At 36.1% G+C, this 24,772-nt stretch overlaps 3 protein-coding genes across 8 annotated transcripts; 2 read left to right on the top strand and 1 right to left on the bottom strand.

Moving 5' to 3' along the window:
* The first annotated feature begins 1,505 nt into the window (after positions 1-1,505).
* On the top strand, positions 1,506-6,873 carry LOC111473660 (cellulose synthase-like protein D1). Its single transcript, XM_023119131.1, has 8 exons — positions 1,506-1,915; positions 1,977-2,177; positions 2,688-2,720; positions 2,788-3,184; positions 3,713-4,093; positions 4,304-4,679; positions 5,245-5,647; positions 5,768-6,873. Exons 1-8 carry the CDS (start codon positions 1,506-1,508, stop codon positions 6,708-6,710), a joined length of 3,144 nt encoding a protein of 1,047 aa, XP_022974899.1. The 3' UTR covers positions 6,711-6,873.
* Positions 5,566-19,201, bottom strand: LOC111473658 (chromosome transmission fidelity protein 18 homolog). Of its 2 annotated transcripts, XM_023119124.1 has the most exons (24): positions 18,547-19,201; positions 18,298-18,359; positions 17,638-17,775; positions 17,221-17,496; positions 16,549-16,635; positions 16,020-16,121; positions 15,799-15,864; positions 13,952-14,053; positions 13,804-13,865; positions 13,173-13,217; positions 12,617-12,690; positions 12,472-12,539; positions 11,670-11,738; positions 11,470-11,570; positions 11,307-11,388; positions 11,111-11,189; positions 10,902-10,989; positions 10,661-10,814; positions 10,012-10,203; positions 9,865-9,924; positions 8,369-8,664; positions 7,741-7,846; positions 7,469-7,562; positions 5,566-5,653 (listed from the first exon to the last, which is right to left on the bottom strand). In XM_023119124.1, the coding sequence occupies exons 1-23, from the start codon at positions 19,106-19,108 to the stop codon at positions 7,509-7,511; spliced, it is 2,925 nt and encodes a 974-aa protein (XP_022974892.1). In that variant the 5' UTR covers positions 19,109-19,201; the 3' UTR covers positions 5,566-5,653; positions 7,469-7,508. The 2 variants fall into 2 exon arrangements, with proteins under 2 accessions (XP_022974892.1, XP_022974891.1); XM_023119123.1 differs by lacking the exon at positions 5,566-5,653 and having other exon boundaries at positions 7,307-7,562.
* On the top strand, positions 10,658-24,214 carry LOC111473659 (putative vesicle-associated membrane protein 726). 5 transcript variants are annotated; one of them, XM_023119129.1, is made up of 7 exons: positions 20,511-20,585; positions 20,653-20,715; positions 20,887-21,089; positions 21,975-22,116; positions 22,636-22,756; positions 22,949-23,011; positions 23,662-24,213. In XM_023119129.1, exons 3-7 carry the CDS (start codon positions 20,900-20,902, stop codon positions 23,803-23,805), a joined length of 660 nt encoding a protein of 219 aa, XP_022974897.1. In that variant the 5' UTR covers positions 20,511-20,585; positions 20,653-20,715; positions 20,887-20,899; the 3' UTR covers positions 23,806-24,213. The 5 variants fall into 5 exon arrangements, with proteins under 5 accessions (XP_022974895.1, XP_022974897.1, XP_022974893.1 ...); XM_023119127.1 differs by lacking the exons at positions 20,511-20,585; positions 20,653-20,715 and adding an exon at positions 10,658-10,662 and having other exon boundaries at positions 23,662-24,214; XM_023119125.1 differs by lacking the exon at positions 20,511-20,585 and having other exon boundaries at positions 20,604-20,715.
* The last annotated feature ends 558 nt before the right edge of the window (positions 24,215-24,772 follow it).

Genomic DNA, 24,772 nt, shown 5'->3' on the forward strand with positions numbered 1-24,772 from the left:
TATTTATAAGCTTAATTTTAAAAAATAAAATAAAAATAAGACTAAATCGTTTGAAGCCATATATATATATATATATATTTATTTATTATTTATTGATAATTTTGTATCAAATAAAATTTCAAAATTTCGTGTTCATAAGTCTAATTTGTTTGACATTTTTTAATTCATAAAATATTAGATAAAATTTTGAATTTTGCCTAAAAAAACACAAAATTGGAATTTATTAATCCATTAATCATTTTTTTAACTACAGAGATTGATTAGATATTTAATCTAACATTTTTTTTTAAATAAAAACTTGTAGTTTTATTGGACCTTTTTCCTCCTTTTATATATTTAAAATTTTAATTTATAAATACTTTATTTTCGCCCATTATTTTTTGATTTATTATTTTTTTTTTTTTACATCCTAAAAATTAAAAAAGGTTTTTTTTTCAATTTAATTTAGAATTTAAATGTATTTTTAAGAAATGTTGAATATTTACTAAAAAAGAAAACAATTATAATTTTAAAATACATAAACAAAAAAAAACAAAATAATTATAAAAAGGGCTTTTAAATTAATAATAATATGTATTTATACCTTTAAAAGGATGCAAAGCACACTTTATATTAAAAAAAATTAGTGCAAATAATGTTGATAAAATAATTTTAATATATAATAATTTAATATCTCTAATTGTAAACCATAAAAATTATGTAACGATTTATTTATATACTTTAAAATTGGTAGATGGATGAAAAGTGTTGGAAATAAATATAAAATAGTGAATTAAATTAATTTTCTTGTGAAAAGAATTAGAATATTAAAAAGTGATAAAAATAAATAAATAAAAATTGTAAAATCTTAATGGGGAGAGAGACAGAGAGAGAGAGAGAGAGAGAGAGAGAGGCGAGGCTTGAAAAAAGGGAACAAAGAAGAAGCTAAAATTAGGGGGGAAATTCTTCACCGTTCAAGTGAGTCTCAAACGGATTCAGACTCTCCCTCCTAAGTCACTTCAATCACAAAATTCAACGTCCTCGATTGCTTCTTCCACATTTACGGATCGCCGATTTTCATGGTCTAAGTACTTTTGGAATCTGTTGCATTGAAATTTGACGCGATGAAGCGTTTGTGATTGAATTATAACCAGAAAAACAGGAACAGATAGAATCGATATATATAAATGGCGACTTTAAGCCCGAGGAAGACGCTTACGAANGAGAGAGACAGAGAGAGAGAGAGAGAGAGGCGAGGCTTGAAAAAAGGGAACAAAGAAGAAGCTAAAAATAGGGGGGAAATTCTTCACCGTTCAAGTGAGTCTCAAACGGATTCAGCCTCTCCCTCCTAAGTCACTTCAATCACAAAATTCAACGTCCTCGATTGCTTCTTCCACATTTACGGATCGCCGATTTTCATGGTCTAAGTACTTTTGGAATCTGTTGCATTGAAATTTGACGCGATGAAGCGTTTGTGATTGAATTATATCCAGAAAAACAGGAACAGATAGAATCGATATATATAAATGGCGACTTTAAGCCCGAGGAAGACGCTTACGAATTCACCGTCTTCTTCAGGACGACCACCACAGGCGGTGAAGGTTTCTCGCCGGACGTCAAGTGGACGATTCGTAAGTCTATCTCGCGACGACGATTTAGACATGTCAGGCGACTATTCCGGTCAAACTGATTACATAAACTACACCGTTTTAATGCCTCCGACGCCTGATAATCAGCCAGGAGGAGGAACGGGTTCAGATTCCAAATCGGACGGTACTGCTACGACTCGATTCGGATCTGAGGCTCGAGGATTGATCAGGCGAGTCGGAGATTCGGATCCGAATGGCGGAGGCGGCGATGGTGATGCCGCGAAGGATAGGAGAATGTCGGTGATGAAATCGTCGAACAATAAATCGATGCTGTTGCGAAGCCAAACGTCTGATTTCGATCACAACCGCTGGTTGTTCGAAACAAAAGGAAGATACGGAATTGCGAAGCCAAACGTCTGATTTCGATCACAACCGCTGGTTGTTCGAAACAAAAGGAAGATACGGAATCGGAAATGCGTACTGGCAGGATGGAGAACAGGATCAAGGCTATGTTTCGGAAGGGATGAGCATGGCGGATTTCATGGACAATCCATGGAGGCCGCTCACGAGGAAAGTTAAAGTCCCGCCAGCTATTCTGAGCCCCTACAGGTACCAAATCCTTACTATGCTTCATTTGTTACCCTAAAGATTAGAATCATGCCTTAATTTAGTTGATATCAATGGAATCCCGATGATAAAGAAATTGTGAACCTCGAAATATAGTCTAAAGTGACTCAAATGTCGATTAAAAGATGTATTTTATTCAAGGCTCAAGAAAGGGTCGAGTCTTGATTAAGGGGAGGCTCCGAGGACTTCATAGTTCTCAGGGGAGGCTCTATGATGTACTTTGTTTGAGGGGAGTATTATCGGGAGGGAGTCCCGACTAATTAATGGAAAGATCATGGGTTTACAAGGAATAGATCTCCATGAGTTGAGGTCATTCTTCATAAACCAAAATAGTAATAAGAGTTTATGCTCAAAATAAACAAAATCATAACAGGTCTAAAGTTAATTTATAGATAATTAAAATTTCATAATATTTATATATTATTAGTTGCAGTTTTATTTTTTATTTTTTCATTTTTATTTATAATGTACTAATTATTTGTTTGAAATTAGGCTCTTGGTGTTCATTCGAATGGTAGTATTGGCGTTCTTTCTTGCATGGCGAATCCGAAACCCAAACCCTGATGCAGTGTGGCTATGGGGAATGTCTATTGTTCTTTCTTGCATGGCGAATCCGAAACCCAAACCCTGATGCAGTGTGGCTATGGGGAATGTCTATTGTTTGTGAGGTGTGGTTTGCTTTCTCATGGCTTTTGGATATTCTTCCAAAGCTCAACCCTATAAACCGAGCCACCGACCTCGCTGCGCTTCGTGAAAAGTTCGATAAGCCGACTCCGACCAACCCGTCTGGGCGGTCCGACCTTCCCGGAGTCGACGTGTTTGTGTCCACCGCCGACCCAGAGAAGGAACCACCACTCGTCACGGCTAACACTATTCTCTCAATCCTGGCCGTTGATTACCCCGTGGAAAAGCTGTCGTGCTACATTTCGGACGATGGTGGCGCCATACTTTCGTTTGAAGCCATGGCGGAGGCTGTTAGGTTTGCGGAGGTTCTGTTTCCTAATTTGAAATGAATTGCATGCTATCGTTTTCTTTATTGGTCTTTATTTTGAACAAAGAAACCCTAGACTTGAGTGGGTTTAGAAATTATTTTAGAATATATAAAAATTAGTTTAAATCTAGTTAAGTTTTTAGATGTCTATTTAGGCCCGTATTGTCTTCCAATTTTAAAATGCCTCTTTAGAGAGAGGTTTTTAAATGTTCCGGCTGAGGTGGGATCTAACAATCCACTCCTTGGTACTAATGTGGACATTGCCTAGTGTCTAGCTTTGATACTATTGTTAGATTCTACATGGATTGAAGAGGGGAATAAAACATTGTGTTTACGAGGGTGTGAAAACCTATCCTAACAAACTGTGTTTTAAAATCATGGGGATGAAGGCAATACGTAACGACCGACAAACAATATCGACTAGTAGTGTGCTTGGACTATTATTATTATTTTTTTTTTTGGTTGAATTAAATGAGTAGTTTTAGGGATTTTGATGAGAAATGGGTGTGATTTTGATGAGAAACAGGTATGGGTACCGTTTTGCCGAAAGCACAACATAGAACCCAGAAATCCAGACAGTTACTTCAACATAAAAACGGATCCAACCAAGAACAAGAAGCGGCGGGATTTTGTGAAGGACCGCCGGTGGATAAAGAGAGAGTACGACGAGTTTAAGGTCAGAATCAACGGGCTACCGGAAGGCATTAAAAAGAGGAGTGATATGTACAACTCCAGGGAGGAGGCCAAGGAGAAAAAACTGGCTCGAGATAAGAACGGCGGCGAGACACCGGCCGAGCCGGTCAAGGTCACCAAGGCCACCTGGATGGCCGACGGCACCCACTGGCCTGGAACTTGGATTAATTCAACCGCCGACCACTCCAAGGGCGACCACGCTGGCATTTTGCAGGTTCTTAATTTTTATAATAATAACAAGTAATGAGTTTGAAATATAATAATTTATAAAGACTAAATAAATATTTTTGGAGTTTTCTAAATCAAAATCAAAGTAAAATTTAAAATTTATATTTACTTTTATCACAATTTTCATTTAAAATTTTATTTAAAAAATGTATATGTACTTATAAAATTTATTTATGTTTTGCTTGAAATTGCACAGGTAATGACAAAGGTACCAGAAAACGACCCAGTTATGGGAGGTCCGGATGAGAACAGATTGGACTTCACAGGAATTGACATAAGAATTCCAATGTTTGCATACGTGTCACGTGAGAAACGGCCTGGTTATGACCACAACAAGAAGGCTGGAGCCATGAATGCCATGGTTCGAGCCTCGGCAGTGCTATCAAATGGGCCTTTTATTCTCAATTTGGATTGTGACCATTATTTCTACAACTGTCAAGCTATAAGAGAGGGAATGTGCTTCATGATGGATCGAGGTGGCGACAGGATTTGTTACATTCAATTCCCTCAGAGATTTGAAGGCATCGATCCCTCTGATCGTTATGCCAACCACAACACTGTCTTCTTTGATGGTAATCCTTAATTCATTCTATGAAGAATTTTAAAACCCCAAACTCTTAAAAAGTGTTTTTGGAATGCTTTACTATCGATTATCCAAAAATTTAATTTCTAGTAGACACGTTCTAAAAACTTTGAGGTAAACCCTGAAAGAAAACTCAAAGAGGACAATATTCGTTAGTGATGGTTTTGGGCTGTTAGAAATAGTATAAGAGCTCCAGATGATGTGTCAACGAGGAGGTTGAGCCCCGAAGGAGGGTGAATACGAGGCGGTGTGCAAGCAAAGACGCTGAGCCCTGAAGGGAGTGGATTGAGAAATCCTACATCAATTGGAGAAGGGAACGACTGTCAGTGAGAACACTGAGTTTCGAAGGGGTTGGATTATAAGATCCTATGTCGGTTGGGGAGGAGAACGAAACATTCTTTATAAGGATGTGGAAACCTCTTCCTAGTAAACGCGTTTTAAGAACCTTAAAGTGAACTCGAAAAAAAAAAGGTTCAAAAACGAGTTGTGTTGCTCTTTTGAGTAATAGCTTCAACGTTTGCTTTGGTCTTTCTTACTAATTGGGCACTAAACAGGAAATATGAGGGCATTGGATGGTCTTCAAGGCCCAGTGTATGTGGGAACTGGTTGCATGTTCAGGCGATATGCACTGTACGGCTTCAACCCACCAAGAGCAAACGAGTACACAGGCATGTTTGGGCAAGTCAAATCCGCAGCCAGAACTAATTATCAACCTCAGTCTGAGGAAGATGATTCTGACGCTCACCCTTTGACGGATCACCCTGATTTGGACCTCCCTAAGAAGTTTGGAAGCTCTACCATATTTACAGACTCCATCCCTGTAGCTGAGTTCCAAGGCCGCCCTCTCGCCGATCACGTCTCTGTCAAGAACGGTCGACCCCCTGGTACCCTGCTCATGCCTCGTCCACCTCTTGATGCCCAAACTGTAGCTGAAGCAGTTGCTGTTATCTCATGTTGGTAAGACTGCAGTGCCATATTCTAATTAGTCACAAGTCACTTACTGGATTTCATAAGATTATATATATAGATATAGATATGAATGATAATGATCGAACAACTAGTTTTTTGGGAGTGCAGGTACGAGGACAAGACCGAATGGGGCGAAAGAATTGGGTGGATTTACGGGTCAGTGACAGAGGATGTGGTGACTGGTTACCGTATGCACAATCGAGGGTGGCGGTCAGTTTATTGTATCACCAAGCGCGATGCCTTTCGGGGCACTGCACCAATCAACCTCACAGATCGTCTTCACCAAGTGCTTCGATGGGCTACCGGCTCAGTCGAAATCTTCTTCTCTAAAAACAATGCTTTTCTAGGAAGCAAACGCCTGAAATTCCTTCAACGTGTAGCCTATCTAAACGTTGGCATTTATCCATTCACTTCCCTTTTCTTGGTCGTCTACTGCTTTCTCCCAGCACTTTCCCTCTTCTCAGGACACTTCATAGTACAAGGCTTAAACGTTGCATTTCTCAGCTATCTTCTCATCATCACTGTTTGCCTTTGCCTTCTATCCCTCCTTGAAGTCAAATGGTCAGGCATTGCCTTAGAAGAATGGTGGAGAAATGAACAATTTTGGGTCATTGGTGGAACCAGTGCCCATCTTGCTGCAGTTATTCAGGGACTTCTTAAAGTCGTAGCTGGGATCGAAATCTCCTTCACTCTTACGTCGAAATCAGCCGGAGACGACGAAGATGACATTTACGCCGATCTTTACCTCGTCAAATGGACAAGTCTCTTTATAATGCCACTTACAATTATAATTGTCAACATCATTGCAGTTGTAATTGGCTTCTCAAGGACTGTTTACAGTGTGATTCCTCAATGGAGCAAGCTGTTTGGTGGTCTGTTCTTTAGTTTTTGGGTGCTGGCTCATATGTACCCATTTGCCAAAGGGTTGATGGGCAGAAGAGGAAGGCTCCCAACCATTGTGTATGTCTGGTCAGGGCTGCTTTCAATCACTGTTTCTTTGCTATGGATTTCTGTCAGTCCACCTGACAGTGCTTCTGATGGAAGCAATTAGGTATGATCTTCTTTCATTCAATTTTAATCAATCGGGATGTCAAGAAGCTCATAACCATGGTTCGCCCCTTCTAATTTGTGAGGGTTTTTCCAGACCCAGGGGATTGAATCAAATCATAGTACAAAAAGCTATTAGGATTGTGTTTATTTGATTTGTTTGTGTGTTTGTTTGTTTCTCCTTTTAACATTCTTCCCACATTCTTCTAGTATTATCCAGTAATACTACAAGACAAGTGATGATCTATGTTTGCGACAAAGGTACAATTGTATTATGTACATTAGTGTACTGGCTTAGCTGGAGCTTTTGTATTCATAGATGTTTTGATCTATGATGTAATTTTTTTCAAAGATACATTTTAGATCCAGACATGAAAAATTATTACTCGAATGTGCTTGAGGGAACAAATACTAGAGTTCGAATTTAGGTTTGTACTCATGTTTTGTAATATTCGAAAGGATGTGTATCATTTTTTTGTCCGAATATCTAATGGCTCCAAAAACTATTCTCCTACGTTTAAATATCGATTTAGGACTTTTTTGGAATAACTATAAGTGCTTTAAAAAGAGTGTTTTTAAGCGCTTATTCCCAAAGAAATATGTCAAAAAGGAATAAAAGGATCAATTGAAGTTAACTATCATAGTAAAAGCAGAGGATATGTACCAATTCAAGGAATCTAAGCACTTAACTAGGAAACCTGCAGGATATAGTAATTGATATATAAAAGTAAACAATATGAACATTTATGCAAAAACTGATACCAGAAAATAGCCTCTTGACGTAGGATGAGCAAGTAATTCGTCATAGCAGAAACTCGCGAACCCGAACCGGTCTCTTTATTGCATTCGTAAAACCCTACACACGAAAAACACATGGCAGCAACAGTTGAAGATGGAATGAAAATTTCAAAAACTTCCATCCAAAGGAATATTTATAAAGTATATTTGCTTAAACAATGCTCTTAACTTGAAATGAAAGACCAAATTTCCAGATATCACTGGGAATATTATCATACTTGGGCAATAATTGTTACCTCGTTAAATTTAAATAGAAACGGACGTAGATCTCTCTCCAATGTAATTTCCTTCTTGTCGATGGAATCAGTGTTTTGGGAGCCTTTACCACCTGATTTTCGAAACCTAATTTCAAAAACTAAACAGGTTAAGATCATGATAGACAGCCAAGAACTTCTATGAAACATAAACTTAATACTACTACAAAATAAGTTAAAATATTATTTTGGTCCCCATACTTTAGAACGTGTTCTGTTTTAGTCCATGTATTTTCAAATGTCAAAAATCAGTATCTATGCTTTCAATAAATCTTAATTTAGTCCCTACTACTAGTTTATGGTGGACGTTTCCAAAAAAAAAAGTTAAGTCTCTATTAACCTTCCGTTCTTGTATGAAAACTATTATTATTTTATCAATTTCGACGAAAATTAACTTCAAGCTACAAACAATAGAAAAAGAATTAGATGAGATCAAAATCATATTCTAACCTCTAATATATATCATAAACCCCCATTACTACAAACAATTATAAGCGAATTTACTTGCATGAATTAGGAAAAGAAATTGGAAGTTAGAAAAGCATGAATTCAGTTTTCTTTGAAACATAACTTAGACGATTTGAAGAAGAAACAGAAGACATTAATATACCTATCAAAGAAACTTGAGGAACCCAAAGCGGATTTTTTCTGGGCTCCAGAGGACTTTGTACTAACACTTGGAGCAGAATTCCCATTGAAAGCTGAAGTTGGGTGACTTGGACGGTGCTGTGCCGTATAAGATTTTCGGTCGTCTACCTTGTTTTTAGCCGATAAGGCTGCAGGATCAGTTTTCATGAGTCCACCTCTTAAAGGTTTGTCCTCGGAACCTTCGTGGTTTACCTTCTTGGCCTCTGATATATGCTCCAATTTGCCATAGCTCCCTTGGAAAATTTTTTGATTCTCAACCTATGGATACAATAGGTAAGGCAATAGATCAGTTTCAAAAGGCTGATCAGTAGGGACAAAGTTTTATGATGAAAACTTATACAAGAATTTCAAAAAAGAATCTTGGACTTGAAAGAAACTATTAAAGAAAATGCTTTAGAGTTATATTTGCTGGTTAAAATAACTAAACAGTCCTAGTTTTGCAGGTTTTTCTTTTTTATAAGAAACCTTAAATGAAAAAAATACAAGGGGATTCAAAAATCAAGCACTAAAAAAAGGAGTCATTACTAGCTACAAAAGGGAATCCAAGCCAAAAGAACGAGGAAACAACGCGAGGCTACTAAATGAAACCTCGTTGGAAAGAAAGTAAAGACGAGGAAATAACATGCCTAAAAGCTTATCTCCCACCCAAAGGTCCTACCAAAAAGAAACTTTAGAACCATCCCCAATAGAGCATCAGACGAATATCTCCGGTAGTTAGTCTATTTCCATTAGTCGGCCGGTGGGAGTGAGAAGTTTGAGATAAGCTTCATTATCGAGATGGAAACAGTCCGGATCCACCAAGACAACCTGAGAAAAGGAAGGAAGCAAGAAGAGGGAACTTTCCAAAGATTTTTGTTAAGGCCTCAGGGCTACTCACTCGAGGTCCACTCAAGAGGGTGAGGGCCATATCTTCTAACCACTCTATACCTTAAGAGTGTCAGATTCTATCTAGAAACACCACAAACAATTCGCCAAAAGAGCCTCATTGGATATCCTCATGCTCCCTCTACCAAAGCCTCTAAGCTCAACAAGTTTTGTCGCCAACTCCAACTTAACCAAATGGGAACCACCCCCCTCCTCAACCCCCCTCCCACAAGAAGTTCCTCATCAAGCTCTCAAACCTCTTACTCGTTGAAACCGAGATCCTATAAACTGACAAGAAAAAACCTAGGAATCCCACTCAAGACTTCCTTAACAAGCGTAAGTCTCCCCCTTTAGAGACAAAAAATCCATTTCCAAGTAGACAAGAAAAAACCTAGGAATCTCACTAGGAATCCATTTCCAAGTAAATTGTCAATGTATGAAGGAAACGCTGCTGAAAAAATAAAGAAATATGTACATTAAAGTATAATATACTATTTTAAACAATATAATCAGGTGAGTAAATGTAAGGGAGAAAGTCAAAGATAATAAAATTTTCAGTGAACAATTCTGAATACGTCGAATAAATTATCTTACCTCATGAATCAACAATTGCTTCATGGGTAATGGAAGTACATTATGACAACTTTCATAGCCCTGAATGGTGGAAACAAAAAAAACTTAGACCAAGAGCCATAGAGTAACATTAAAACAAGCCACCAAGAGCATGACAACAACTCAAACCTTAAAACAAACAAAACCATCTATGGGTGGATCCAAAGCAAGAACTGAACCATCTAAAGTTGCTTCATGTCTGGTGTTATTGAGACGGGGATCGGATTTTATTTGCTTATACGAGATAGCATAAGACACCATGACGCTAACCAACTGAGTGAGGTTATCTTTCTCTTTTTCCGATAGCAGGTGCATGGCCATCTGTAAAAGTGAGTCACATGTTACCCGAAAGTAATAGCAATGAAGAAAAATATAAAGTACTATCAAAAGTTAAAAGATAGAATTGTTATGTACTTATTTTATTGATATGAAAAATATATAATAACATTATTTAAACAAAAAAAGATTAAAGTTATTGTTGTTTTCTAATTGTTTGCTCTCATGTGGAATTTGTAATTTTTAGCATTAGTCTCCTTCAATTACTTCACCGAAAAGTTTTGTCTATTGTTTCAAAAAGAATATTAAAGAAAGAAAAATTCAAAAAGGACATCCTAAGAGGAACAAATACAAGATCCCCAGTAAAGGCTACAAAAATCAGCACAAAAGGAAGAATGGAAAAGGTTCCAATTTGTCAGCAAAATCATTGAAATATTTTGTTGCATAAGAAATAGAATGCCAATGTTGAGAAAAAGGAAAAACAAACATTGTCAGCAATTACCGGTCGAAGAGTTCGGGGTGATATTATATGCAATAAAGGAGAAACCAAGTCTTCCACCAATGTCTTAGAGTTTATGTGCCTTGAAATAATTGGAGGAACTTTGCAAAGCCAAGACCTCAAATTGTCCGTCTTTTCCAATAACAGTGCCCGACATCTGAGAGCACATGAAGTTTAACCACCGTTACTTTGAAAGAACAAAGAATCTTACATTTGAATCATTATTAAGTAGACTCAAGGATACCTTTGGTTAGATTTTGGCCATTCAATATTCGGTCTTTGAACTTGGGCCACCAGCCGATGTACGGTAATTATACAAGAAGGTCGATAAACTATAAAGATTTAAAGTGAAAAAAGAAAAAGAAGTTAAAGACAAATAATTTAAACGGCTAAAATTTTGCGTTGCGTTAAATTTTTTTTTAAAAAAATCGATAGATGCTGAAAGTTTTTCACCATTAAGGTTCATATGATGTGTCTGCATAGCATACTGGCCCATAAGATCTGAAATTCCAAGCATTTCAAGGCATTTGACCTTAAATAACATTGCTTTTGTCAGAAATCATCTTGGTAGTTGCAGAAAAATAGGAAGAAAAGTTTTTTTTTTTTTTAAAAAAAAAAAAAACTAAATGTGAAGAACTTCTTAACTTACAGTCTTTTGCATCACTGGATCATGATAATTAAGTTGCAAAATATTTTCATGAATCCCATCCAAAATCAAATCATAGTCACCACTGCATATTCAGGGGCAAAAAGTTAGAACATGCTCTAAACATGGCATCAAAATAACAGGGTGAAAGAATTTCAATACTCACCGATATGATAAAAGCGAGTATAGATGTTCCATTTTATCACACACGTTCCTGAATTTACCGCCCGATCTACTCTGAAGCTTCATTTTTCTTGTATAAAAAATCTAAACAAGATAAATACTGTCAAGTACAGTACAGACAGTGAATGGAATTAAAGAGGCCACTGCCCAAAACAAAATATGGGATCATTTGATGGCCATTACCTCTTTCCAAACGTCAAAGACACTTTTAGACATATCCTTTTGTCCAACCACTTGAGAACCAATCTCCACCTAATATCATAAAGACATAAAAAGACAAACCATAAATTCATCCGGCCAGAGTTGAACCAATCTCCACCTAATATCATAAAGACATAAAAAGACAAACCATAAATTCATCCGGCCAGAGTTGAATTTTTTTGCTGAATATTGGGACCTTATTAAGCAGAGAAAAAATACAATAGAATTACTACTGCAAGACCAACAATCTAATCTTAATCTTCAACCTGGCCTAAAAATGAAAACTCGTCAAGTTGAAGCACCAAGACCAACAATCTAATCTTAATCTTCAACCTGGCCTAAAAATGAAAACTCGTCAAGTTGAAGCACTGAACTCAACCTCGTCTCAATTAAACAAAAGGAACAAGCCACGAGAATCATACTGAAGTCTAATTGGATAAATGGCTTTTTGATTTTGCTCAAGAATTGAAGATTACTTTAATCCTATATCGCTATGTAATGGTTATCATTTTTGCTGAAACATCTCTATGTAATGGTTAACATCCACAAGAACAATTTCTACCCCTATTCATAATTTCCAACTCAACCATGAAAAGACTGCAACTCAGGTTGAACCATCAGACTCAACCTTTAGCTCATAAAAATAACAACCCATAAGGGAGGATCATGAAGAAGTCTTACTGCATTAGGTTAAAAAAGAACAATCCATAGCAGAGAATAATCTTGTTGGATTAAGAGTTAAAAAGAACAATCCATAATGGAAGATGAAATATAAATATCTTACAGCGGAAAGGGTTTCTTTCTTCTTGTAGAGAAACTGAAGAGTGTTAAGGCAAGAGCGAATGTCACATTCTGTAAAATAACAAAGAACACGAAAGATGAATAAAATGGTTTGAAAACTGATTTTCTAAAAACAAAATGTATTTCACCTGTATACTGTGCAAGGGCAGATAACGCCGCAGAATTTGCTCTCATTCCCTCTTGGTTACATATGTACTTGAGTCTAAAATAACGAAGTTTAACAAATGAACAAAAAACTGCGCAACTATAATAAGAATGTCTCGATAATAAAGGCAAAGGAAATATCATAACAAGGGTGTGATGAGATTTCAAAAGATGAGATTTTTTACAGACAAGAATTTGTGTGAAGGGTTAAAAATTGATGGCATAAACAACACACTTATCAAACAGAAAAGAAATTACAAGATGAAATGATTTGCACTTATTAACAAGCATCACATGCACCACAGCTCGAAAACCAGTAACCACCATCTAATTAAACTATTATGAAAAATAAGGATGGAAAGCATTTGAAATTTTTAAACAATTAAATACTTGACATTGTTGTTAAATAAAAAATAAATTGGGAAGATTTACTCATGATAAAAAAAAAATTAAAACCAAGCCTGTTTAAATATTTTAAATCCAATATTATTATTAGAGAATCACATCTGGAAATATAGAATTAATAGGAAATTATTATACCTGCTGACTATTCGATTAACTGTTGGCTGAACAAATACATGAACCCTGAAATAAAGGAGTGGTTAATCCATACTGTTAAAATGCGTAGAGTAGGAAAGAGAAAGGGATAGATAAACAAATAAAGGTTGAAGAACATTATCAATGACTTAAAGGCTATGAATACTATGCCTCCTTTCTTTTTCTTTAATAGGAAAGTTTCAATAACCAGGACATAAAATCTTAAATGTACGTTGTAAGAATTTTGTAAGTGTCAATCTAGGCATAAATAACAACCTTTTTTATTATATAGGTAAGCAAAATAAATAAATAGATGGATTATAAATCTCAGTCTCACTAATCCAGGCATGAATGAACAGGAAAGTCCTAATTCTGTACATTTGAACGCTATATACAAAGACAAGGGACATCAAGATTGCAACTTTTAAATCCATCAAAGAAAAATCATTCCTGTACATATAAATATAATGCCATTTGTCCATTTGTGCATTCTCTCTCTCCAACAATCCGACAAATAAATTAGTACATTTCATGTTTAAGTTAGGTGACGATGACAAAGATAACAAAATCGTACCAGTATTATTTGTAAACACAGATGCCTTTTAAGGCTAAAAAATTACATTGAAGGACTTACTTTGCCATCAAACGTAATGATCTCAAGGCGGGTGCATATAGGTCGTTGCATATACATATTACCTGTACATTAACATTTAAGTATATGATTAAACAGAATTACATGTTAAGTGAGGGAAGAGGCAATAGAAAGAACAACTGTGTCTCACAGGTCTAGATAAAGAAGCGCCTCTTCGCCCTTTTTGGGAGGATCTCTTGCCTAACTGGTCTTTAGAACCATTTTCCTTCTCGGCTTTTTTATCAGCAGAGACCTGTATAAAAACACTTGTAGTGGTAATATATAAGAAGATTATTCATCCAAAGTGACTTGGAAAAATCAGTGCCTTTATATTGTGAGTACAAGCTCATTGCATGTTAAGGTTAATACACAAACTCTAAGTGCACAGTAAATAGGTTCCAGAAAAGAGACTCTTTATCAAGTATTTTAAGTTCAAAATTATTTTAGCAACTTATCTTTGATATCAAACAATACTGGAGAAAATAATTCATCTTCATACAACTTAAGGTATAAGTTTATATAAAAGAGTGATAGAAAATTGAAAAGGAAACTTATGACCAATCTCCTAGAAGCTAATTAACTACAAAAAGAAATATAGTACAGATTCAATAATGCTAGTAATGATAATAGTATAAAATTACAATAAAAAGGTAAGGAAGATCAAGCCCAAGCCAAGGAGGTTACCAAAGTCTCTTCGAAATGGTATAAAGAGAATTTAAATTAAAATGGGCATAAAATTGACACAAAGAAAGAGCTACAAAGTGACATAGTCCACAAGCACCCAAGGGATCTTTCTTTGCCAATTGAAGACTTATTTGTTTTTCTCATGCCACAAAAGCCAATCGGAAGTTCTCGGCATCTTAAAATAGCCATAAGATCCTCATCTCTCTTTTAAAAGGGTGGCCATCAAGGAGTGAGGAGAGAAGATTGTTAACTTGTTGATGTTGATGCCAGAGCCGCCTGGGGAAATGGAGCAGGTGTTGAAAAGATTACAAACTCCCATTTATACAAAGAGCACCCTCCTAGGGAAATGAAACAAACAGGAAGCTTCTTTTGGATAAGGTCATGACCATGAGCAGTCACTCCTTTGATAATTTGATGGATTTGATTTTTGCTAATGCTCTTTATTGGTGTAAATGTAGGTGCCCTTTTACCAATTCTAGGCTTTCCCCTCTTCTTTTAAATTGGAGAACTTTCTTGTAATACACCTATTGGTGGTGGGAGTCCTAATAACACTTTTTTTCATTTCATTCATCAATGAAATTTTGTTTCTCTTTCAAAAAAAAATACAGTAATACGTCCATCGAGAAGTTTGTAAAAGAAGGAGAGGATTTGACTTTTAATACTTGCATGCCAAATAAAGTTGAAGAGAGAGGATTTAACTTATCTTCCCTTGTTGACTACGTTCATAAAAGGAGAACAAGTAAAAGACCCTGTTTTAGTAGCCCAATTACCATTATTTATGATAGAGAGGTTCATTCTTGAATTTCACTATCCATTAGTTTTCTTCTAAGACCAAGGACCAAAGTTTGAGAGCAAGACTTCCCGTAGTCCTTTCAGAGTAGATTGGAGAAAAGATTTGCCAAGGACCAAAGTTTGAGAGCAAGACTTCCCGTAGTCCTTTCAGAGTAGATTGGAGAAAAGATTTGGAAAAGCTATGGAGAGGGTTTCACCAAACCATAGATCGTCCCATGCATTAGCTCCATTTCCAACCACAAACCTAAGTCTTCTTAAAGAGAGGCCTTGGATCAGGGAGAGAGAAGTAGCCTAGCCAAAAATCATGTTGAGTGTATCTGTTTATGCCACTAACACCTCCCTCCATAACAATACAAGAAAAAAAAACCTTAAGCAAGATACTCATTAGTTAGAATTTTTTTAAAAAAATATATACAGAAAAAGGAAGAAAAGAGAAAGGGAAGACAAAACATACAACTAAAACTGATTTTTTTTTTTTTTTAAAAAAACAATCTCAAGGAAATAATACGAAAATATATTTACCATCTTTATAATGACATCCACTGCACCCTTGCCATCACCAAGTGCTCCATCAATTTCATCAATTACCTGCGTCATTTGAATTGATTACTGCACCCTTGCCATCACCAAGTGCTCCATCAATTTCATCAATTACCTGCGTCATTTGAATTGATTGTTAGAAACTTCAAATAGAACAATACTAAACATTATCCTTTTTCTGCTTCAACTTCACTAAAACTAACCAGACAATTTGGCCTTGCATCACCTAGGACTGAGTTCATCTGAATGGCATCAAGAATCTTGGATTCAATTGTTGATGATGTCCGATCATCACTAGCATTGATCTGCATAAAAAGTTCGAACGTAGTTAAAACTAGCAAAAGTATCAGAGCAAAACAAGACAAAGTAATAGATATCGTATACCCAAATACATGTATGAGATCATATAAAAAATACAAATAAGATAAGATAATCCGTGAACATTTCATCCAAGACTGAAAAAAATTAAAATGAGAAAACATGTGTGCTGATTCCTGTCTCTTTATGACGATAAAGTGATATACAAATGACATTAAGTTTTAAATACTAACATATATATTAACAAGTTAACCCTTCGGCATTAACTAACTAGAAGATGTTGCCTTTGCATGTCAGAGATCGGAAAATAATGGTTTTGAGGCTAATCAAATATTTGCAAACAAGAAGCAAAAGTATATGCCGACTCATGAAAGAAACTTATTTGCCTTTTTCTGATGAAAAACAACAACAAACCTCCACCACATGATAGCCACAGTGTTTGGCAGCTACATGAGCAAGTGTAGTTTTTCCAAGTCCTGGGGGCCCACAGAGTAAGAGGATCTGCAGTAGTAACAATATTATTTTCTCTCAATTCACAATAAAATTGCAATATGAACCATCCCTTAAAACGTGTGAGGTAGGGATGAACCAATAATAACAATGGCTTTCAAAATCCTTAGCTTGTACAAGAAGATAAAAAAATTACAATGGATGAGATTTTAAAACATACAACGAAACTGGAGGTGTAAACTACACAAATTAAATAATTATAGATTTATTATATAAGCTATGAGTTTCTGTTTCCTTGCTCAGACATGAAGAGTCTCCTGAGCATCTAATTAGAGAAGAATTGGAGGTAGGGAGAGAAGCAGCGCTAAATGGAGAACGGAGAGAGAAACTTCAAAATAAATTGAAAAATATAGTTGACCTTCCTTGTTACTTTCTATTTAAGCAATTGGAAAGGGGGGAAATTGAACTACAGTTGTCGGGCTTCTAGGATATCATCAAATAGTAGCTTCAAATCATAGCACAAATCAAGATATTGATGATTTTTGGTTAAAAAAATCCAACCTTCAAAATTTCAAACCAAAACAAAGGGTCTAATTCAGCAACGTATCAATCATCAATTTTATTTACAATGCATACCTTCTGTTCTGGTGGACTTGGAAGCCTCGTCTTCTTGCCCAATGTGTCCTGACTGCCATTTGCAATACTATTTTGTTGATCCAAGAAAGTAGAATCTTGAAAATTACCAGACCTCCGTCCTTGAAATTTATTCTTCCTAGTAAAACTTGAGCCAGAGAGCCTATGATGCTGAGCAATGGCAGTGTGCCGCCTTAAAGAAGATAAAACTTCCTCTGATGTAGTCCTAATTTCAGATCCAAAAACACAGGAATCCCATTGTTTTAGCCATAGAAGAACCTGCATACAAGATCAATAGATAAAGTTATGATTTGAAATAAGAGAAAAGAACTGCTAAAAAGATCTAAACTTCAAATAGTTTTCTGCAATACAGAAACAAGAATTCAAATGTTCAAAGACATACTAAATTATAATACGTGCCTCGCGATTTGTTTGTTCATCACTAAGAAGCTCTGTAAAGGAACTAGGAGCATATTTATCCACCCAAAGTCTCTCTTGCACCACTGGTCCTTGAGGGGGACATGGATCAAGCTGAATATCATAACTAGCCTCCAAGGTCTATAATACAAAGATTGACTTGTCAGACAATGGTTAGGATAAACTAGAGAAAATATGGTCACAAAAATGGAAGAAAGTATAATGGTCACTGGTGTAACAGTACTGTAAGCTCAAATTTACCCTTAGACTACCTTCCACACAATTTATACAAGCCAAATTAATCGAACAAAGTGACGTGATGCACATAAGTACAACGTCTAAGACTTCATCTACCTTTTCACAATTCAAAATTACAGAGAGTAGAAAATCTTAACTGATGCAAAGAAACAATAAACCCATTTCACTATTAAATTCTTATGAGCAACTTAATTCAATCTTAACTGATGCAAAGAAACAATAAACCCATTTCACTATTAAATTCTTATGAGCAACTTAATTCAACTTACGAACTCTCATACAGTCAACTGGACAATATTTTCACTGAATGGCAACGCGGGGCTACTAAAACTACATAGAAAAACAAGTAATGATGGTTAATTTTGATATCTTGAGCGAGCACTAAATCTTTATGAGTTTGCATACCTTGGCCAAAGCCTCCTTCTCCGCTCTTTCCATTAAGACATTGATATTTTCTGGCATTATACCTGGAAAGCAGACATGGATAAATGATTTTAGGACCAAAAACTATGAGGGGGAAGAGATTCTACGTATGGTTATTCAATTGAGTGTCCTTGGTCTTGCTTCCGCCCCAATGATGAATAAATTAGCCATTTCAAGCTCGATTGTGACCAAATTACTCAAAATTACCAATAAAAAGCTAAAAAAGAGTACCTTCGTGACGCTCTTTCAAGTCCAATTTCTTGGACTCTTCCTTGTCCCCAAATCGGCCTAACTTTGCATAAACCCTCTCGTCACTATCTGGTGCCGTTATCGGCATAAAATCGCCATCGATCTCCGTTACGTACCTGAAAACCGTTTTTTCCTCCACTACCAAACTCGTTTCTTCTTCCACCGTAGAATTCTTCTCCCTGGGCGGGGAATATCGAAGCCAAGCCTCCTCGGTCTCCACCACTGAATTCTCAGTCCTGCTTTTCTTCCCTCCTGAAGGCTCCGCATCATCCGAAACCAACTCCATCGGCGCATCGGCATCGTCCGATCTCAGTCGCTTAAGCCCATTCACTGAAGAAGAATCAGTGACCGAATTCGACGCAATACTGGATAATCTGGGCGAGTTCGATTGCGGAATCGGACTGTCCGATGGCTCTTTCTCCGGTATTTCTTCTTCATCGTCGATTTCGGGCGGTTCAGGTTCCATGTAATCTTCATATAGATGAAAATCTTCTTCGAGAAGCTCGAGCTCGTCCGGAAAAGGAATATCCATATCCATATCCATTTAACCGTCTTCGGCACACAGTGGTCGATCGTCTACCGGCGACTGGCAAATGAGCTCACTTCTTCGACGCCGGCGCGAGATTGAGTGGAAAAATAGATTCTACATAGATTTATGGCGGGAACCGCTTCAAACGGGCGAAAATACCCGTGTTATGCGGTCGGGTCAGATATGGATTGTGCCCCATATTTTTCGGTGACCATTTAGGGCTAATTTAAGTCATGAATATTATTTTATTTAATTATATATTTTTTCTTAAATGTAAGGGGATTTTTATTATTATTATTATTATTATTTTTAAGGTTTGAATCTTAAGTTGCCTTTATGAATATGAATATTTAATAATTACCAATTAAATGTCTAAAAAATTATAATTTTAAATTCATTTAACCAAAACAATTTTAGTGAATTAAATAATAAGTGGATGGCTCGTGTTCATGAACTTAACCATGTTTAGATAAATGCTATGCATCAGACTCTATCGGTGAAAAAAAAGTAAAGTCCAATGAATAGTTATGATATATTGTAACAGCCCAAGCCTACTTCTAGTAAATATTATCCATTTTGGTTTATTACATATCGTCGTCAGCATTGCAATTTCAAAACGTGTCTAATAATAAGAGGTTTATACATCCTTATAACCAATGTTTCATTCTCCTTTCCAACCAACATGTAATCTCACAAACCATCTCCCCTTGGGAGCCAGCATTTTTGCTGGCACATCGCCTAGTGTCTAGCTTCGATATAATTTGTAACAGCTCAAGCTCATCGTTAGCAAGTATTGTTCGCTTTGACCCATTACATATCGTCGTTAGTCTCATAATTTTAAAACGCGTCTGCCATGAAGAGATATCCAATAGATTATGAGATCCTATGAACCAAACATTTCTTACAAGGCTACGGAAACTTCTCCCCAATAAATGTATTTTAAAACTGTGAAGCTAACGGTGGTAGATAAATCAGACAATATCTACTGGCAATAGGCTTTGACTATTACATACATATTGTTACAATGAACAGGAGAATAACATAATAATATTTTTCGTTAGAGAGTTTGTTACAATGTCGTTAAACCTTATTTCAACCACGATTTTTGTATGATTTTAAAGTTTATGAGTATTTTAAACAAATTTTCGTACATTTTTCTTGGGGTCGAAGGCAGGTTCATGATATTCTTATTTAGTTATGAAAGGATACAGTTCTTGGACCTTTAAATTTTTAATTTGATATAATTAAATTATTTATAATTTGAATGTTCTTGGAAGGTTTAAAAAAAATGAATAGAACAAAGAAGAATCGAATTTCAAAATGAACCGCGGGAGAGTTTATTTTAGGATTTGTTAATAATTTATATATAGTTTCCATACGGTCCCAAACCAACCAACGTTCGTAATGATTCCTTACAGTTGCTAACTACATTTAAAGGTCGATGTGAATTTTGGGGAGCCTCCCGTTTCTCCTCCAATACTTCGAACCCCAAATTTTCCGTCTCGTCGATGTGAATTTTGGGGAGCCTCCCGTTTCTCCTCCAATACTTCGAACCCCAAATTTTCCGTCTCGCTCTATATACGCGCGTACTCGAACAAAAAATTTCGAAATAACAATTATTGGTAAGGAGTTTTCAGCCTCATTCGATCTGGTTTGATCTTCTCCATTGATCTGAAGCAATTTCTCTCCGTGTCTGTATTGTTTTTGTTTTTTGTTTTTTGTTTTTTAACGATTTTTTTGGTGGCATTGTATTAATATTATTGGAATCTTGATCCGTGTTGTTGTTGAGTCAGGTTTCTTTCGAAGATGGTGCAACAGACGTTGATCTACAGTTTTGTGGCTCGAGGAACGGTGATCATCGCCGAGTATACGGGTTTCAGCGGAAATTTCACTAGCATCGCCTCTCAATGCCTCCAGAAGCTCCCTGCTTCGAACAATAAGTTCACCTACAATTGTGATGGCCACACCTTCAATTATCTCGTCGAGAATGGATTCAGTACGTAATAAGTTCACCTACAATTGTGATGGCCACACCTTCAATTATCTCGTCGAGAATGGATTCAGTACGTTTCGTTTTATCGAATTTATGTTGCATTTTTTTTCTGATCCTGATCTCGTCATGATTCATTCGTTATTTTTGTTGAGCTTTCCCATGCGAGATCCATTTTTGGTTTTACAATGTCGTTGTTACAGATCCGTCCATTTTTATCTTCCGAAGGTTTGTTCATTGGTGCGTTGGTTTATTATAGCTCATGATATCTCTTGAATCGCATTAGGTTTCGACATTTTGCTTCTCTTGGATTCGTGGACGTTTTCGTTTAGTTCAACTAGAATTTGAGTTTGTTTATAAACATTAATAGGCAGCTATAAACCTACCAAACGATTTGAGATTTTTTATAAAAAAAATTGAATTCGTGTTTTTGGTTACCTTGAGAGAGAAAGGAGCACAAGATCAATGTGGAAGCAGTAATATCATGCAACATGCGACCGGAGGCAATGCATTGTTTAGAATCCAGGTTGATCTAACCTGAAAAAAAATACTGAATCGGAAATGGAGGTATCAGCTACCAACACGAAGAGCCTGGCATTGCTTTATTCGTTGAATTATCTGAATTCCTTCCATTTTCCTTTTCTGAATTTGCTTGAATATTTAGCTATTGTTGAGGGTAGTAGCCTGGTAGTTATTTATTTCGTGGATGCATAATCTCCTTTACAGCCAATCATCAAGTTCTCTCGTGATTCAATTTTCATCCAACTTTCTGTTCCATTTTTCTTGGCACATCATCATTTGTTTTTCGTAATTGTGTTCTTAACATATCATATTGTAATAGTTTGTGCGAGAATGTGATTTAACTAACCCAATTCAAACGTGAACCTGCAGCTTACTGTGTGGTTGCTATCGAAGCTGCTGGTAGACAAATTCCTATTGCTTTTCTTGAGCGAGTCAAGGAAGATTTCAACAAGAGATATGGTGGAGGAAAAGCTTCAACTGCTGCTGCTAAGAGTCTGAACAAAGAATTTGGGTACTATTTCCAATGCCCTGTTATTAAATATATATCTAGAAATATTTTTTTCTACTAGAGAAATAGTTGGCTAGGAATAACGAACTTCCACGACGGTAAGATAGTATTCACTTAAAACATAAGCTCTTATGGCCTTGTTTTGGACTTTCCCTAAAGGCCCAATACCAATGGGAAATGTATTCCTTACTTATAAACCCATGAACATTTCCTAGATTAGCATGGGATTCGCTCCCAACAATCCTCAACAATCCTCCCCTCGAATAAAGTATATCATAGAACCTCCTCTGAGGTCTATGTAGTCCTCGAACATAGTTAACATAGACAATAAGATACATAAGATAATGCAACGAACAAAAGCAAAAAAAAAAGTAAAATTAAAAAATCTAGAGTCTTGCATTCTTAATAGTACCAGGAATTGAAGTTGCATTTTTCCCACGGCTTTCAGATAGCATTGGTAACTGATGTGTTCTTGTTTGTTGGTACAACCTTCAAAACTCATTTATAAACTAATTTCCATAGGTCGAAATTGAAGGAGCATATGCAATATTGTGTGGATCATCCTGAAGAGATCAGCAAGCTTGCTAAAGTTAAGGCTCAGGTTTCTGAAGTCAAGGGTGTTATGATGGAAAACATTGAGAAGGTAAAAAGGAGAAATAATGTTTTGACGAGTTTGTTACCAGCATAGTTTCAATCCTGCCAATCAAAACTCTCATAATTTCTTACTTCTGGATGATAGTTTGTGGAACTAATTTGTTTTTTTTTTTTTTTTTAATGATTTACTTCTGGATGATATTTTAATCTTGAAAGAACTATTTTTCTATCTGTTTGGCAGGTTCTTGACCGTGGTGAGAAAATTGAGCTGTTAGTGGATAAAACTGAGAATCTCCGCTCACAGGTTGGTTTAAAAAATTTTCTTTTTTGAAGTCCATAATGTAAATTCGTACCGCTTGATCATATTATTAATTAGTCTCCATCTCTCCCGGGCAGTGGCATTCCGGTAAATACCGTTGCCATGTTTAGGGGCAACCTCAGAGTTCATGTCCATTGCATTTGTTCATCTGTCATCTTCAAATGCATTGTTTTGAGTATCCATTAAGAAAAGTAACTGATTTGGGAGTAATATTAGGTTAAAATCACTTTTAGTTGCATTTAAAATCATTTCAAAATATGCTTTTAATAGTTCAAAAGGTAGGATCGTTTCTTGTCTGATCGTGAGCTTCATAGAAATGATCCTTTTAAGAGCTCCATAGAAATGATCCTTTTAATATTGCAAAATACAATCTCAACGTAAGTCGCAACCAACTCGATGCACTTTATTAGATTCTTAACAAGCTGGAAATATTCAAGATCAATAGAAAGTGCTTTCTTTGTGGTCTTTCTATTTGATTCTATATCGATTTTTGTTGATAATATATATCTAAGGTATACTTGGGCGTTTAAAAGTGTTTTTGGAATAATTTTAAATATCGCTGTCGGAATACTTGTTTTTCCATACCTGAATGAAATGTTTGCTTGACATGAATTCAATGGTTGTTTCGATTTCAGGCACAGGATTTCAGGACACAAGGAACTAAGATGAAAAGAAAGATGTGGTACCAAAACATGAAGATGAAATTGATCGTGTTCGGAATTGTGTTGGCCTTAATTCTCATAATTATATTGTCCATCTGTCACGGTTTCAACTGTTGAGTTCCCATCATCTCAACACTGTAAACTGTGCGTCGATGCATAATTGGACGATGTCGGTGGTAGAGGTTAGATTCACGCACCCAACTTTGCAGATCTTTGAATTTGGCGTCTTCAATTCCTTCTTCTACGTTGGTTGGTTGTAACCCCCAATTCCCTTCCCTCTTCTGCTACAATATAATAATAATCATACCCTTTTAAGATGTGGGGAGGAGGCTCTGTAATTTGGACTGCTGTATATCTATATATACATATATATATATATATATATCTATATATATCTATATATGCAATATGCCTTCAATCTTTCAGGTAGATCTCTATGTGGTCCATTGTTGTGGGTCCCTCTGAAATGTAATAGAGACACATACTTGAAACTCCTTTCAAGTGTTCTTTCCTTGCTAAGCTTTTTATATATAATTGTTATCGAAGTTTTTTTAGCTTTTTTTCATCCATCACTCTTAGTGGGATTGGGATTCAAGTTTCCTCTATATTATATATAACTAATATCCTTCAATTCATAATACTAATTTTTAAAGTATAAAATATCAACAGAAAAATATATATATATATATACATACAACGTCCTTCTCCACTGATGTTCGTTTTTTTGTTCCTTTTCCGGCTCTCTTGGAACATTCATTCCTTGTAATCAAAATCCTACATCTAAACCTTGTTCTTGCTACTTAGGGACTCTAACTCCTAGAAGTTGAACTCGCTCGCAAGTAGGGAGAATTGGTTCACATTCATTCTCAGTTAACCAACCGAGTGGCTAATACATATATAATATATACACATACATATATATATAATATATACACACATATGTAAGCTATCAAAAGGTGGCATTTGTCAAAAAAAGAAAAACCTTACGTAATGGAAACGACAGGTTCGTGATGTCGGCGATATTGGCCGACAGTCCAAACCCTAGATCGACAGCCCGACATAAGTAATCCAAACAGGAAAAAGC

This window comes from Cucurbita maxima, unplaced genomic scaffold (genome assembly GCF_002738345.1).
Source record: "Cucurbita maxima cultivar Rimu unplaced genomic scaffold, Cmax_1.0 Cma_Scf00136, whole genome shotgun sequence".
Classification (NCBI taxonomy): Eukaryota; Viridiplantae; Streptophyta; class Magnoliopsida; order Cucurbitales; family Cucurbitaceae; genus Cucurbita; species Cucurbita maxima.